The 14,685-nt window shown below is 38.0% G+C and overlaps 1 protein-coding gene and 1 non-coding gene across 4 annotated transcripts in view; one reads left to right on the top strand and one right to left on the bottom strand.

Moving 5' to 3' along the window:
* SMCHD1 (structural maintenance of chromosomes flexible hinge domain containing 1) overlaps window positions 1–14,685 on the bottom strand; it is a 168,198-nt gene that overhangs the window by 53,023 nt on the left and 100,490 nt on the right. For all 3 annotated transcript variants that reach the window (XM_062201421.1, XM_062201419.1, XM_062201420.1), the window contains exons 29-34: window positions 11,899–12,066; window positions 9,730–9,855; window positions 8,463–8,542; window positions 8,093–8,250; window positions 5,661–5,776; window positions 4,582–4,646 (exon numbers count right to left, since the gene is read on the bottom strand). In XM_062201421.1, the coding sequence (XP_062057405.1) occupies window positions 4,582–4,646; window positions 5,661–5,776; window positions 8,093–8,250; window positions 8,463–8,542; window positions 9,730–9,855; window positions 11,899–12,066 (713 nt within the window). The remainder of the gene's footprint in view (window positions 1–4,581; window positions 4,647–5,660; window positions 5,777–8,092; window positions 8,251–8,462; window positions 8,543–9,729; window positions 9,856–11,898; window positions 12,067–14,685) is intronic.
* On the top strand, window positions 11,268–11,374 carry LOC133767411 (U6 spliceosomal RNA). Its single transcript, XR_009866877.1, has one exon. It is a non-coding gene; the product is annotated as a U6 spliceosomal RNA (small nuclear RNA).

A 14,685-nucleotide genomic window follows, 5' to 3' on the forward strand; every position in this document is an offset into this window, starting at 1 on the left:
AACCAACAGATGGAAGATCTCTAACTTTTTCAAATAAATAAATAAATCTTTTTAAAAAATCCAATATATAGAAATGATAAAAGTAGATTTGTTCCAGTAATTGCAAGGTTGGCGGAACATTCAGAAAATTAATATACTATAATTTATATTAAAAAACTGGCAAAATATCATATATTGCCTTAATGGATGATAAACTCTAATGTAAGTTCACAATAAGAACTCTTCTCAGAATCAGAAAAGGGGCCAGCGCAGTGAGTTAACACCCTGGCCTGAAGCGCCGGCATCCCATATGGGCACCGGTTCAAGTCCTGGCTGCTCCGCTTCCCATCCAGCTCTCTGTTATGGCCTGGGAAAGCAGTAGAAGATGGCCCAAGTCCTTGGGCCCCTGCACCCACGTGGAAGACCTGGAAGAAGCTCCTGGCTTCGAATTGGTGCAGCTCTGGCTGTTGTGGCCAATTAGAGAGTGAATCAGTGGCTGAAGACCTCTCTCTCTCTCTCTCTCTGCCTCTCCTCTCTGTGTAACTCTGACTTTCAAATAAATAATAAATCTTAAAAAAAAAAAAAAAGAATCAGAAAAAAAACAGTCTGATAAAGGCTAAGCAAAGAAAAACCCTAAATAAACACAGTAACCAGGGGTGAAATGTTGAAAGGTTCCCTTTGAGATTGGGAATGAAAATAGGAAGATCACTCTTATCGTATCCATGTAACATTCTCCACACCAAAGCAGTAATGCAAGCCAAAGAAAGGAAATTCACAAGGTTTAGAAAGTAAACAAATCTATTGGAACTAACATTTTTTAATTCTAAAGAACTTACAAATAAAATTAGAAATAAAGGAGGTTAGCAAAGACATTTGCTACAAGATCAGTATACACAATCAACTGGATTTCTATATCTGCCACAAACAAAAATGTTTCTATATATTTTTACATATGCCACAGTTACACACCACAAACAAAAATGTTTTAAAAGATATAATTTAAAAAATATCATAAAAATAAACTATCTAGGAATATATCTAAGAAAAATGTGCATTACTTTGACAAAACTCTAAGTATTTTAAGAGGAATGCAAAAAAAAAAAAACCTCAAATGGAAAGATATACCTTATTTATGGATTAAGATGTCCTTAAATTTCTATCCAAACAAATTTCCAATAGGTTATTATTGAAATTGTGTTTCTGTTATCTCAACTTGATATATCAACTCTAAAATTTATATGGAAGGGGGTGGGGGAAGCCATTGCAATCCGTAAGCTGTACTTTGGAAATTTATATTCATTAAATAAAAGTTTAAAAAAAATTTATATGGAAAAACAAAGATCCAAGATGTATATGAAGAACAAGTACACAGGACAGAGTTATCAAGACAGAGTAGTATTAGTAAAATATAGACAAATAGACCAATAAACCAAATAGAGTCCAGAAATAATGCTACATATGTATGAGTACATAATTCCTTCCAATAAATAATACAGCATATATGTGTAGAAAAAAACCCAAACTTGACCATCAACTTCATACCGTATGTTATACAAAGAGTTAACTGAGAAGACCCAGAGTGCTATCTTTAAAAGGTCTGCTAGCCAGACAGGCCCTTGGCTGCCATCTGTGAGCTTAAATTTCAGAAGGGTTTCCACCTTGAACTGATAAAAGTGGCATACAATTCCTAAACATTTGTATTAATATGTTTTGTGATGGGGCTGGTGCTGTGGCACAGTGGGTTAAAGCCCTGGCCTGAAGCGTAGGCATCCCATATGGGTGCTAGTTCTAGTCCCGGCTGCTCCTCTTCCAATCCAGGTCTCTGCTATGGCCTAGGATAGCATTAGAAGACGGCCCAAGTCTTTGGGCCCCTGCACCGGCATGGGAGACCCGGAAGGGACTCCTGGCTCTTGATCGGCGCAACTCTGGCCATTGTGGCCATCTGGGTAGTGAACCAGCGGTTGGAAGACCTCTCTCTGTCTCTACCCCTCTCTGTAACTCTTTCAAATAAATAAACCTTTTATAAAAAAAAAAAAAAATGTTTTGTATTAAACGCTTTCATTAGGAACTAGGTTTGATATCTGGCTCCAGCTCCAGACCCTAGGAGGTAGCAGTGATGGCTCAAGTAATTGGGTTCACACTATCAGGGTAGAGCACCTGGACTGAATTCTCAGTTCTTGGCTTCTGGCCTGGCCTAGCACAGTCCAGACCTACCACTGTGGGCATTTAGGGGTTAAACAGCAGATAGAAGCTCATTCTCTCAAACTTTAAAAAAGGGAATCTGATGTCACTATACATTCACCAGAAATCTAAAGACTGACAAAGCAAAATGTTAGTAAACGTACAGAACAGTAAGATCTCCATACATTGCTGGGGGGGAAGAGAAATTGGTATAAATACTTTAAAAACTCTTTGGTAACAGTTACTGAAAAACATACACATCTATATTAGTTTCACTGATTATTTGACCCAGTAATTTCACTTCACATGTGAAATAGCCCCAGACTGTAGACAATGCAAATGGTCACTAATAGTAGATTGGATAATTGTATGGATGGATGAATAGCAATGAAAATGAAGGCGTTTACAGTTATATGCCACACAATTGACTAATCTCACATTGCTGAGTGAAGGAAGTCATAAAGACCATAGCGTATGTATTAAATTAAAAAATGAGCACAGCTAACTCAGAAACTTTAAGATATGTGCTTGGATAACAAAAATCTAAAGCAAATCAAGTCAGGACTGTGTCTGTGGTTTGTGCATGTCTATTTGTGTGTGTACAAAACATACACAGCAGGAAGGAAGGAGGTAACCACTGGGAGGGGCATAAGGTGGGGTTTCAGATGTAAACCACTTTGACAGCGACTGCACAGACATTCACTTTGGGGAAATCACAATGTTCTATATCTTGTTGTTTTGTGCTTTATCTTACAAGTTTTTTTTTTATTTATTTTTTATTTTTTTATTTTTTGACAGGCAGAGTGGACAAGGGAGAGAGAGACAGAGAGAAAGGTCTTCCTTTTGCCGTTGGTTCACCCTCCAATGGCCGCCGCGGTAGGCGCGCTGCGCTGTGGCCGGCGCACCGTGCTGTTCCGATGGCAGGAGCCAGGTGCTTCTCCTGGTCTCCCATGGGGTGCAGGGCCCAAGGACTTGGGCCATCCTCCACTGCACTCCCTGGCCACTGCAGAGAGCTGGCCTGGAGGAGGGGCAACCGGGACAGGATCGGTGCCCCGACCGGGACTAGAACCCGGTGTGCCGGCGCTGCAAGGCGGAGGATTAGCCTAGTGAGCCGCGGCGCAGGCCTATCTTACAAGTTTTGTAACTCACCGAAAAAGATTAAGAGATTAGATGTAGAACCCCTAAACTAGTGACTGTTATATACCAGAAAAGCAAATATTATTTTCATTTATTCAAACATACTCAATACCGTATATCGAAACAAGTTAAAATATCTGGAACTGACAGTGTATGATTATTTTTGACATGTACATTTTAAAGTATACAAGTCATCAGTATTCACTACATTCACATTGTTGTGAAATTACCACTCTACTTAATTCCAAAACATGTGTGATTATTTTAGTTCTAAAACATTTATGATTCTTTTCAAAAGATTAAAATATTCCTTCAAACTAATGCTAAAATTCAACTGAAACGAACTACATAAATATTTTATGCTACAATTAAAGAGTCTAATTCTCAAACATGTTGGTAGACTTCAAGCACTGAAAGATAATTTAACAGACTGAAAAGAAAGCCACACATGCTGGGTTGAGGCACAGCAGGTTAACCAGCGGCTTGTATCACTAATATCCTATATGGGTGCAGGTTCAAGTCCCAACTGCTTCATTTCCCATCTAGCTCCCTGTAATATGCATAGGAATGCAGAGGATGATGGCCAAAGTGCTTGGGCCCCTGCCACCCATGTGGGAGATCCAGATGGAGATCCAGGCACCTGGTTTTCATCTGACCAGCCTTTGCTACTGTGGCCCTGTGTGAATCAATGGATAGAAGAGCTTTTTCTGTCTCTGTCTCTCTCCAACTCTGCCTTCAAATAAATGAAATAAATCTAAAAGGTCTAAGTCAGCTCTGTAAAGTAATTTGAGAGCACGTAAGAGACCAAAGGTAACATTATTCAAAGTATGGTCCAAGGACAGAGTCTGGTCTGAACATTTTGCTACTGGTCTATCACAAAAAAAAAATATATATATATATAAAATTCAGAGTGCTCAGAAGCTTTTACAGCAATTTGACATTGCTTCAACAAGTGCTCATTCAATAATCTCAGAATTAAGGAAATGTCTTATAATAACTGAAAATTACAAATAGCTCCAACTGACCATAAATGGACTCTTCTGATGACTTTGATGGCTTCTAAGCTAATACATCCATCAAAAAAACCTTCCCTTAAACCATTTCATAAAGCTTAAAAACAAAAGCACATCTTTCCCAAACAACACCACAATAAAAAATTAGAGATATTAACATTTTCTATTTGATCACAAAATACTTTTCCCCAGGCAAGCAGGCAAACATCTCCAAGTGTGAGTTACATTGTAACAAAATATGCATAAAAACATTAAATAATTTGAATAATACCTGAAATAGAAGCAGCCTTCTTCCTTGTCATTATCTTTTATTTTATTACAACTAAAAGTTTCTGCCTAAAAACAGAAGAAGTGGGAAATGACAATCTTTAACATACTATATTTAAGATGAAAATGTACATACCTGAATTTAATGTGAATCCAGATCACATTTGAATTTATTAATATATAAGTACACACACATATACACATATATCTTAATAATACATGTTAAGATATGATGTGAGATTAGTCACAGCAGAAAAATATCCCATTTTTAAATGGCAACTAATAGATCTCTAGGGTGGTGGTATTATTTTAAAGTAACAACAGCTTGATTGGATTGCTGATCAAAATTAAGTGAGCCAAGATTAGGGGAGCTCAGCTGGAAAACTTTCAGACTATTGCTAAATTAAGCAAGCTAGATGATTAAAATGAACCATAAATGCTGAGGTGGGTTACTAAATCAAAATGATCTGAAAAACGTTAAGATTTAGTTTCCAATTTCAGATTTATTTCAGATTTATGCTTTCCAGAATGGTGACCAGTAGCATATATGGCTATTGATGACTTGAAATGTGGCTGGTCTGAATGAAGGTAATGTTGTAAAAAACAAAATCCTATGAATAATTTTGGAAGTATAGGGAACATGTTAGAATGCTATCTATTAATAGCTTAAAAAGATTAAATAGCTTTATTTTTTATTTTTAGTTTCTCAACATGACCACCAGAAAGTTTAAACAAATGGTATGACATTCTCCTGGAGAATGTTGTGAACTCAAACTCTGCTTTATAGTCTCTCAAGATATCTTATTTTGCATAAGTATCCCTTCATGATAATTAACAGCTACTGCTTTGTGCACCTGTCCTTTAGACAGCACAACTGTGTAAGGTACCTCAAAATGTTAAGAAAAATCACAATGCAGGCTGCTCTTTTTGAACAGCACAGCACTTAATTTTAAAACATCTATTGATACATTCATTTTAATTCTAAGGAAAACTGTAGATTAATTTCCATTTCTCAACCATGCACATACTGTATTTTAACATTAAATTTAATTTTACAAAATGTGAGAGATATTTTTAACTTACATTTGCTGGTGGTCGGTTCCCACTGTTTGATAACTTCCACATTTTCATGGAAATTCGTGCTGGATTAATATTTTTAATAATACTGTCATCTTCAGAAATAACAGTAATCATAAAATCTGCCATAGTAAACAGAAAAAATTATTTTCTTTCTAGTTCAATTAATGCATGTGGTTAAACAGTTATATGCCTTAAGACATATAACTTATCCCAATACTAATAAAATTCTGAACAAGAAATTAAAACTATTCTCTACCGACATGCCCCAATTATAACTCTAATCACGACAGATGGGTCTCTAATGCTACATATGGATATCAAAGTTCTGTCCCAGAACAAACACATACTGATCCTAACATCCTCATGTTTTTTTCTGTTTTGTTTTAATATTTATTTATTTTAGTTGAAAGACAGAGAGAGAATCTTCCATCTTTCCATCTGCTGGTTCATCCCCCAGATGACTGCAACGGCAAGAACTGGGCAACACTGAAGCCAGCAACCAGGAGCTTCTTCCAGGTCTCCCTTGTGGGTGCAGGGGCCAAAGCATTTGGTTCATTTCACTGCTTTCTTAGGCACATTAACAGGGAGCTGGATTGGAAGTAGAGCAGTTGGGAATCAAACTGGTGTCCATATGGCACTACACCACAGCACTGGGACCCTCGTGTCTTATTTTCTGTCTGCCATGCTATAAATTCTAGCATGCAAGGCCAGAAAGGATAACTGTATGTATCCAGCAATTTAGAATTAAGGCAAGTCACCAAAACACCATCTCCTTTATATATTCCACAAAAGAATGCCTACTTTCTTGTATGATTTTCAATAGCATTTAGTAGCTGAAGTATTATTACATATAAATTCTCACTATATTTACCATCATGCAACATTCATTTGTAACTGTTATAGTTTTTAATTATAGGAAATAGATCTTCTCTCTCTCAGATTTACAACATAATCAAAGAATACAGTCTGATGAAGTATATAAGGCAATGCACGGGGACCGGCACTGTGGCGTAGGGGGTGAAGTCGTCACCTGCAGTGCCGACATTCCATATGGGCGCCAGTTGGAGACTTGGCTGCTCCACTTCCAATCCAGTTCTCTGCTATGGCCTGGAAAAGCAGTAGAAAATGGCCCAAGTGCTTCTGCCCCTGCACCCATGTGGGAGACCTGGAAGAAGCTCCTGGCTCCTGACTTTGGATTGGCGCAGCTCTGGCGGTTGCAGCCAATTGGGAGTGAACCAGAGGATGGAAGACCTCTCTTTTTCTGCCTCTCCTTCTCTGTGACTCTGACTTTCAAATAAATAAATAAATCTTAGAAAAAAAAAAAAAAAAGGCAATGCATGTAAGCAAAAATCATAGGCTCTTTTTTGTATATAAATGTAACTTAATTACTAAAAATTTCAAATCAAGAATTTTTCGTGTGCTTCTTTCACAACTTATAACCATGTACAAGAATTTATCCCTTTAAGGAAACAGAAGTCTTCCACAAAATTACCTGTGCAAAGCAATTATTAATTTCCATTGAACTAGTATCTGTCACACTGCACTGAAATTTGTTTACTGCCTATCTGCTATATTAACCTGAATTCATTGAAAACTGTCATATTCATTATTGTAACTAGGAGTCTAGCATACAAAATTCAGTAAATGTTTTTTGTACTGAAACATCTTTAACCATAAATGCTGATGTGGTGTATTTCTATCCAAATCAAGGTAAGCAGTCCTGGTTCTGAAGGAGTTAAAATAACAAAATATCTTTAGTATAGCATCTCACCACCTCATTCAGATTTATTTTTTATTTTTTATTTTATTTTTTTTTTTCTTACAGACAGAGGAGAGAGAGAGAGAGAGAGAGAGAGAGGAAGGTCTTCCTTTGCCGTTGGTTCACCCTCCAATGGCTGCCACGGCCAGCCGCAGCGTGCTGGCGCACCGCGCAGAACCAAAGGCAGGAGCCAGGTGCTTCTCCTGGTCTCCCATGCAGGTGCAGGGCCCAAGCACTTGGGCCATTCTCCACTGCACTCCCGGGCCATAGCAGAGAGCTGGCCTGGAAGAGGGGCAACCGGGACAGAATCCGGCGCCCCGACCGGGACTAGAACCCAGTGCCGGCGCCGCAGGTGGAGGATTAGCCTATTGAGCCGCAGCGCCGGCCATCAGATTTCTTTTACAGAATTTCATAATGAAATGAATGTAAAAACACCAACTAACTCAATACCTCAGCCTCTCAGTCTATAGATGAACTTGCAGTTTGTTTTTCACATTAAATGACTAAAAGACTTAAGGAGGAGAGCAATCACTAAGTCAAATGCATTTTCTTTGCTATTTAAGAGAAAGTGACATGCATGCATTTTCATTATGCTGCACACCTAGGATGCATAGTTTATTCCATTAATAAAAGGCAAGTATCATTATAGATTTTTTAAATATTGTGAATTACTCACCAGTGAAAACACCCCCTGCTAAAAAGGAAGCATCTCTGTCATATTTAACATTGAGACGAATTGGTTTTTCAGGGTCTGGAAGAATCATTAACTTAATTGTAGGTCCTTCTATGGTACATTTGTTATAGACAGCTTTAATCTGTATAATATGTTCTCCCCTAACCAAAAAAACAAAAACAAACAAATAAAAATAGAGGGGAAGGAAGATTCAAATTATACATAGTTTAACTCTATTTAGGAAATCTTTCTTCTCCCACTCATTCCCAACTCCTGCCTGACAGTAAACAGAGGAATGGTTATTAATCTCAAATTCAGTAAGTTATAAAAAAAATCAATCTATACCACCAATATCTAGTAAACTGATTCTTACCGAGGAGCAAAAACAGTGAATACTCCCAAATTAGCCCTGCCCTTCTCATCTGTTTTATGTTGTTGGTTTGAAGGCATGAGCTAAAATCAAAACAAAATAAAAAATGGTTAATAAAAAAAAACTAGAAAGGATTCAGGTTTTGTTCAGCTACAATATTATTTTCCTCTATTTCTATTTTTTAAATTAATTTATTTTAAAATTAGAGTTACAGAGAGAGACTTCTTCCACCCACTGGTTCACTCCCCAGAGGGCTGCAATGGCCACTCCTGGGTCAGATTGAAGCCAAGAGGCGAGAACTCCTTCCAGATCTCCTGAGTGGGTGGCAGAGGACAAAACACAGGCTATCTTCCACTGCTTTTCCCAGGCCATTGGCAGGGAGCTAGATCAGAAGCAGAACAGCTGGGACCAAACTGGTGCCCATTTGGGATGCCGGCATTGCCTTACTCTAGAAGACAACCCAATATAGGTCCAGCAATTCACCCAGACTCTTGTAGCTATCCATAAGATAGGTTTGAGGATGAATACCTGCATACCTTTTTGCTTGGCCTCAGTGTATACGTTCCTCTATTAACATCTGTTTCTTTTCTTTCTTTTTTTTTTCTTTTTCTTTTTGACAGGCAGAGTGGATAGTGAGAGAGAGAGAGACAGAGAGAAAGGTCTTCCTTTTTGCCGTTGGTTCACCCTCCAATGGCCGCTGCGGACGGCGCATCTCGCTGATCCGAAGCCAGAAGCCAGGTGCTTCTCCTGGTCTCCCATGCGGGTGCAGAGCCCAAGCACTTGGGCCATCCTCCACTGCCTTCCCGGGCCATAGCAGAGAGCTGGCCTGGAAGAGGGGCAACCAGGATAGAATCCGGCGCCCCAACCGGGACTAGAACCCGGTGTGCTGGCGCCGCAAGGCGGAGGATTAGCCTGTTAAGCCACGGCGCCGGCCAACATGTTTCTTAACCCAACAATGTAGGTCATGTGGTTTGTCTTCATTTACTTTCTTAGTTTTATCTATTAATCTTAACCTAAAATGCAAGTATCACTAGTACTATATAAACATTTAAATAGCCTTAACTGGAGAATGTTGACGCTTTGTTACACTGTAAGGTTTACTTCAACAAGTAAATACAATAATATTTAGGTTGATTCATACTAGACAGAAATGAAGGCTATTTAAGTCTGTATTAATAAAGAGGGAAATGTGACACCTAAAGATATTATTAGGAGATTTACATCCAGAATCTTAAGGAAGTGAAAATTACATAAGGAAGTTAAAACTTACCTTTAAGTTGTTCGGTTTTATGAGACTTATTTTAACCTGTGGTACGGGTGCTGGATTATCCCACTGATCACAAAGTTGAACAGTAAGGGGGTTCTGTAATTCTCTTCCATTAATCACTGGAATGGACTAAAATGGACATAAATATTTTAAGAAGCACTAACACATATGAAACAAACAAGATAAGGACTATAAAATGATCATTTATTTCTATCTATAAAGAAATGATTTTTATCAATGAAAATAAAATTTTGAAAGCCAATTAAATTATCATAAATAAATGACTAGTAATTTCACAAAAATGAAAATAGCATTTGACATTACTGGTTTCTAACATAGATTCCTAAAAGTTAAATGTTAGAATGCTTCAATGGAAACAAAACTGGATCTGTGGCTTTCAGATTTGGCATCAGTAATCTGTACTTTAGCTCCTGTGGCAATTTTCAGCTCTCTGCTACCATCCATTAAGCAATAACACAGCTTTTTAGGCCTGGCAGTCTATACTGTCTTGACTTTAAATGCTTTTTGCTTTTTCCCCTAGTGAATGTGTGATGCTTGTATAATTCTTGAAATCTGCTTTCTGACCTATTAATATTGGATGTATCAAAGGAAACACATTGTCAAACAAGATACTCCTGTGCCAGATTTAAAAACAAACAAAAAAAAGATGAGAGACCTAAAGAGTGAGAAAAGAAAGTTTATTTATCATCTGTTCCCTAACTGATAATGTTATTTCTGTTTCCTCTATCTCCTAACAAGGCAGTTATTAAATTATGCTGAGAAGTTGCTGTATATGGGAGAAAAATAAACATGATGTCACGGGTAGGACATTAAAGAAAAACTTCAAACTAACTCGGTTACAATGTCTGTGTCCATGAAGTTTTTAAATGGCTATAGCTGACTTTGGTCCATGTAAAGTTTACAAAAAACTTGACTTTTTAAGAAGTGCTGGTCGTCGCCAAATGTAAACACACAGTACATTACTCCTTACTGTCTATCCTAACTATTTTTAAATGGTATCTTTTAGTAACTGACTGTTTTTTTTAAAAGATTTACTTATTTGAAAGTCAAAGTTACAGAGATAAAGGGAGAGACAGAAAAATCTTCTGTTTGCTGATTCCTCAGATGACCACAAAGGCCAAACTGGCTAGGCTGAAGCCAGGAACCCAGAGCTTCATTTGCACCTCCTTCGTGGGTCGCAGGGGTCCAAGTACTCAGGCCATCTCCCACTGCTTTTCTCAGGCCATTAGCAGAGAGTTGGATTGGAAGCAGAGCAGCCAGGACATGAACCAGCACCCATATGAGATAATGGCACTGCAGGCAGTAGCTTTACCTGCTAGGACAAAACACCAGCCCCTAGTAACCCAAACTGCTAGTAGTATCAAAGTTTTTTGGAAAATAGTGGGAAAAAAATTTCTAAAATCAATTCTTCATGAATACAAATCTGATCTCTATCATTTTTAAATTTTGGCACATATATTTAATATTTCCAAATTTCACTTTTCTCATTTATAAAATAAGTAAATTAAATTAGGAAACTAGCGCTTGCTTCAGCAGCACATATACTAAAATTGGAACGATACAGAGAAGATTAGCATGGCCCCTGCGCAAGGATGACACGCAAATTCGTGAAGTGTTCCATATTTAAAAAAAAAAAATTAGGAAACTAGGAAAATCAAATATTATAAATACTTTTCTAGCTTTATCTATATATAACTGAAGTGTTAATGATCAATAAATTTAAATTTTGTTTTTCTAGCTTCTGTGTTACTCTGGTACCTGCAAATAAATCCTAGAATAAATTATTCATTTAGCAAGCTACTTTATATTCCATTCCCAAAAATCATCTGAAAAGATGAGCATGTCAAGATTTATTTCCACTTCAGAAATATGTAATTTCTCCTAAACTGATATCAATATGCAAGTATAAGTGCTCAGATAAAAATAAATTTAAATTACTACACTTATTTTTAACAAACCAGGACACAATGATGAATTAAATAATGAAGTAATAAAATTCTCATCACCTTGCTCTTTTGTCATTGTTACTTTCGTGATTGTGAGTAGCAGCTACTTCAACAACAAAAAATATATCTATTCTGATCCACTGACAATTGGAAGGTAGTAAGTCATGTGATATTAAATTTTTTTGTGAAGATATGAAGTAGTTACCTCCTTTAGTTCTGGCCAGTCGATAAGGAGAAGTTTAGCTGGCGGTCCAGAAATTAGCTGTACTCGAATAAAGTCAGAAAACTCACGCCAAGTAAAACAAAGATCCTTATTTCCAGGAGGACCTGGAATGAATCTGACGCCTCTTACATTTATACTTTGTGTGTTTTCCTGTTGAAGGAACATACATTGAGAAAAGACAGGAGGATACAGTTTAGTTTTGAAATAAAATTATTTATCAACATGGGCATTTGCATGTATTTCTAGGCAATATAATGGCAAACAAATGCACCCATGCCAGTATTAGCTTACAATGAATTTTGTTTCCACAAAAGGAGAAACTTATTTTTTGGGTGGATGAATATCTAAAAAGTTCTGGCCATTTTTCTTTTTTTTAAAAATTTTATTTATTTATTTATTTGGAAGGCAGAGTTAGAGGCAGAGGCAGAAAGAGATCTTCCATCCACTGGTTCACTCCCCAAATGGCTGCATCAGCCAGAGCTGGGCCAGAGCTGAGCCGATCCGAAACCAGGAACCAGCAGCTTCTTCCAGGTTTTCCATGTGGGGGTGCATAGGCCCAAGGACTTCGGCCATCTTCCACTGCTTTCACAAGCCATAGCAGAGAGCTGCATCAGAAGTGGAGCTGCTGGGTCTTGAACCAGCGTCATCCACTATATCACAGAGCTGGCCTTTGGCTCTTTTTTTTTACCCTAATCTTTTCCTAATTTCTCTTTTCCACATACAAATTACGTATACTTAATCTGAAATGCTTGGGGACAGAAGTATTTCAGTTTTCAGAAATTTCAGATTTGATTGTTTGCACAGACTTTATCAGTTAAGTATACCTAATCTAAAAATCTTTTATTATTTTAAGATTTATTTATTTGAAAGTCAAAGTTACAGAGAGAGGAGAGGCAGAGAGAGAGAGAGAGAAAGAAAGAAGCCTTCCATCCACTGGTTCACACCCCAATTGGCTGCAACGGCCAATCCAAAGCCAGGAGCCAGGAGCTTCTTCCAGGTCTCCCACGCAGGTGCAGTGGCCCAAGGACTTGGGCCATCTTCCACTGCGTTCCCAGACCACAGCAGAGAGCTGGATTGGAAGTGGAGAAACCAGGTCTTGCCCACATGGGATGCAGGCACTTCAGGCCAGGGCATTAACCTGCTGCGCCACAGCATTGGCCCCTCCAAAAATCTTAAATATCATCATTTCCAAAACTATCTGAACATCATGTTAGCCCTCAAAAAGTTGGATTTCAGATCAGAAATTCTTACTCTGCACTGTCTCTTTTCTGTTACCAATTAGCAAAGCACATTCCTGACTAATTAACTTTTACATTTGTTGTTTCCCTTGGTTTGGATTATTATTTACCAGATATCTTCATGGCTTTTTAGTTTTCGGCATACCTGAGCCCTTAATAAAAAGGGTCTTCCCTGATCACACTATAGAACAGCACACTATTTCCTTCTGTGCTTTCTTCCTTATCACTTATCTAAGGCATCCATTCTGACTGTGAGGCAATCTGCACAAGGGCAAGGGCTTTGATTTGTCACCTCTTGTAGGATAATGCTTAACATATCATATTAATGGGAATCAATGAAATAGCCTATATTCTTTGCAATGTGACATTATGACATTAGTTGATTCTACATTAGCATGAGCACCATGGGAATTCACACAACAAAGAGCTCTTTAATGATTTAATCATCTTGAATCCCCGAGTACAGATTATTTTATCAAGACGTAAAAATCAGACGACACTTCAGATTTTATAGACTGAAACAACTGTCTGTAGAATACTTTATGGAAACAATTGAAAAATCACCAAAATTGATCTTCCCTAAGACCTCAAAGAGTACAGGGGAATTTTGCAGTACTTAGAAAACAAATTAGCCGGCGCCGCGGCTCAATAGGCTAATCCTCTGCCTTGCGGCGCCGGCACACCAGGTACTAGTCCCGGTCGGGGCACCGGATTCTGTCCCGGTTGCCCCTCTTCCAGGCCAGCTCTCTGCTGTGGCCAGGGAGTGCAGTGGAGGATGGCCCAAGTCCTTGGGCCCTGCACCTCATGGGAGACCAGGATAAGCACCTGGCTCCTGCCATCGGATCAGCGCGGTGCGCCGGCCGCGGCAGCTATTGGAGGGTAAACCAACGGCAAAGGAAGACCTTTCTCTCTGTCTCTCTCTCTCACTGTCCAATCTGCCTGTCAAAAAAAAAAAAAAAAAAGAAAAAGAAAAAGAAAAAGAATTAAACAGAAATTCAGTAGTAAAATGTATCAAAAGTTCAAAATATGTTAAGTCTATCTAGTATTCCACACTAATTGAGAAATGATGAAAAACTTCACTAGAGTTGTGGTTTCTAAAATGTCATGTTAGAAATTGTTCTACCTTGATTTCAAATCTTAAAAATGAACTTGCATTTATGAACTCTAGATGAGTACAAATAGTACTAAATACAAAATTCTGAAAATGAGCCAAGATAGTATGTCAGTTGCAAAAGTGACAGCAGCAGAAAAAAGTTCATTTGGCTGCAAAGTAATGAGATCTGAGGAGTGAAAGATGTGAGACAGACATGGCATTATAGGCCATACTTTGGCAATTTATTTTAAGTGTGGTAATAGTGTAAAATGCTGACAGCCATGATGAATGGCATAAGATGAGTGGTGAAAACTGATTACTAAATTTGGTCACGTAGAACACAGCAAAAAATTATGATCAGAAGCATCATGCTATAAATGACAGAAAAGGATGTGAAAATAGCACATACAACTCTTCCAAGAGTTTTACTAACAAAAG

The sequence above is a fragment of the Lepus europaeus genome, chromosome 9 (assembly GCF_033115175.1).
Source record: "Lepus europaeus isolate LE1 chromosome 9, mLepTim1.pri, whole genome shotgun sequence".
NCBI classification, from domain to species: Eukaryota; Metazoa; Chordata; class Mammalia; order Lagomorpha; family Leporidae; genus Lepus; species Lepus europaeus.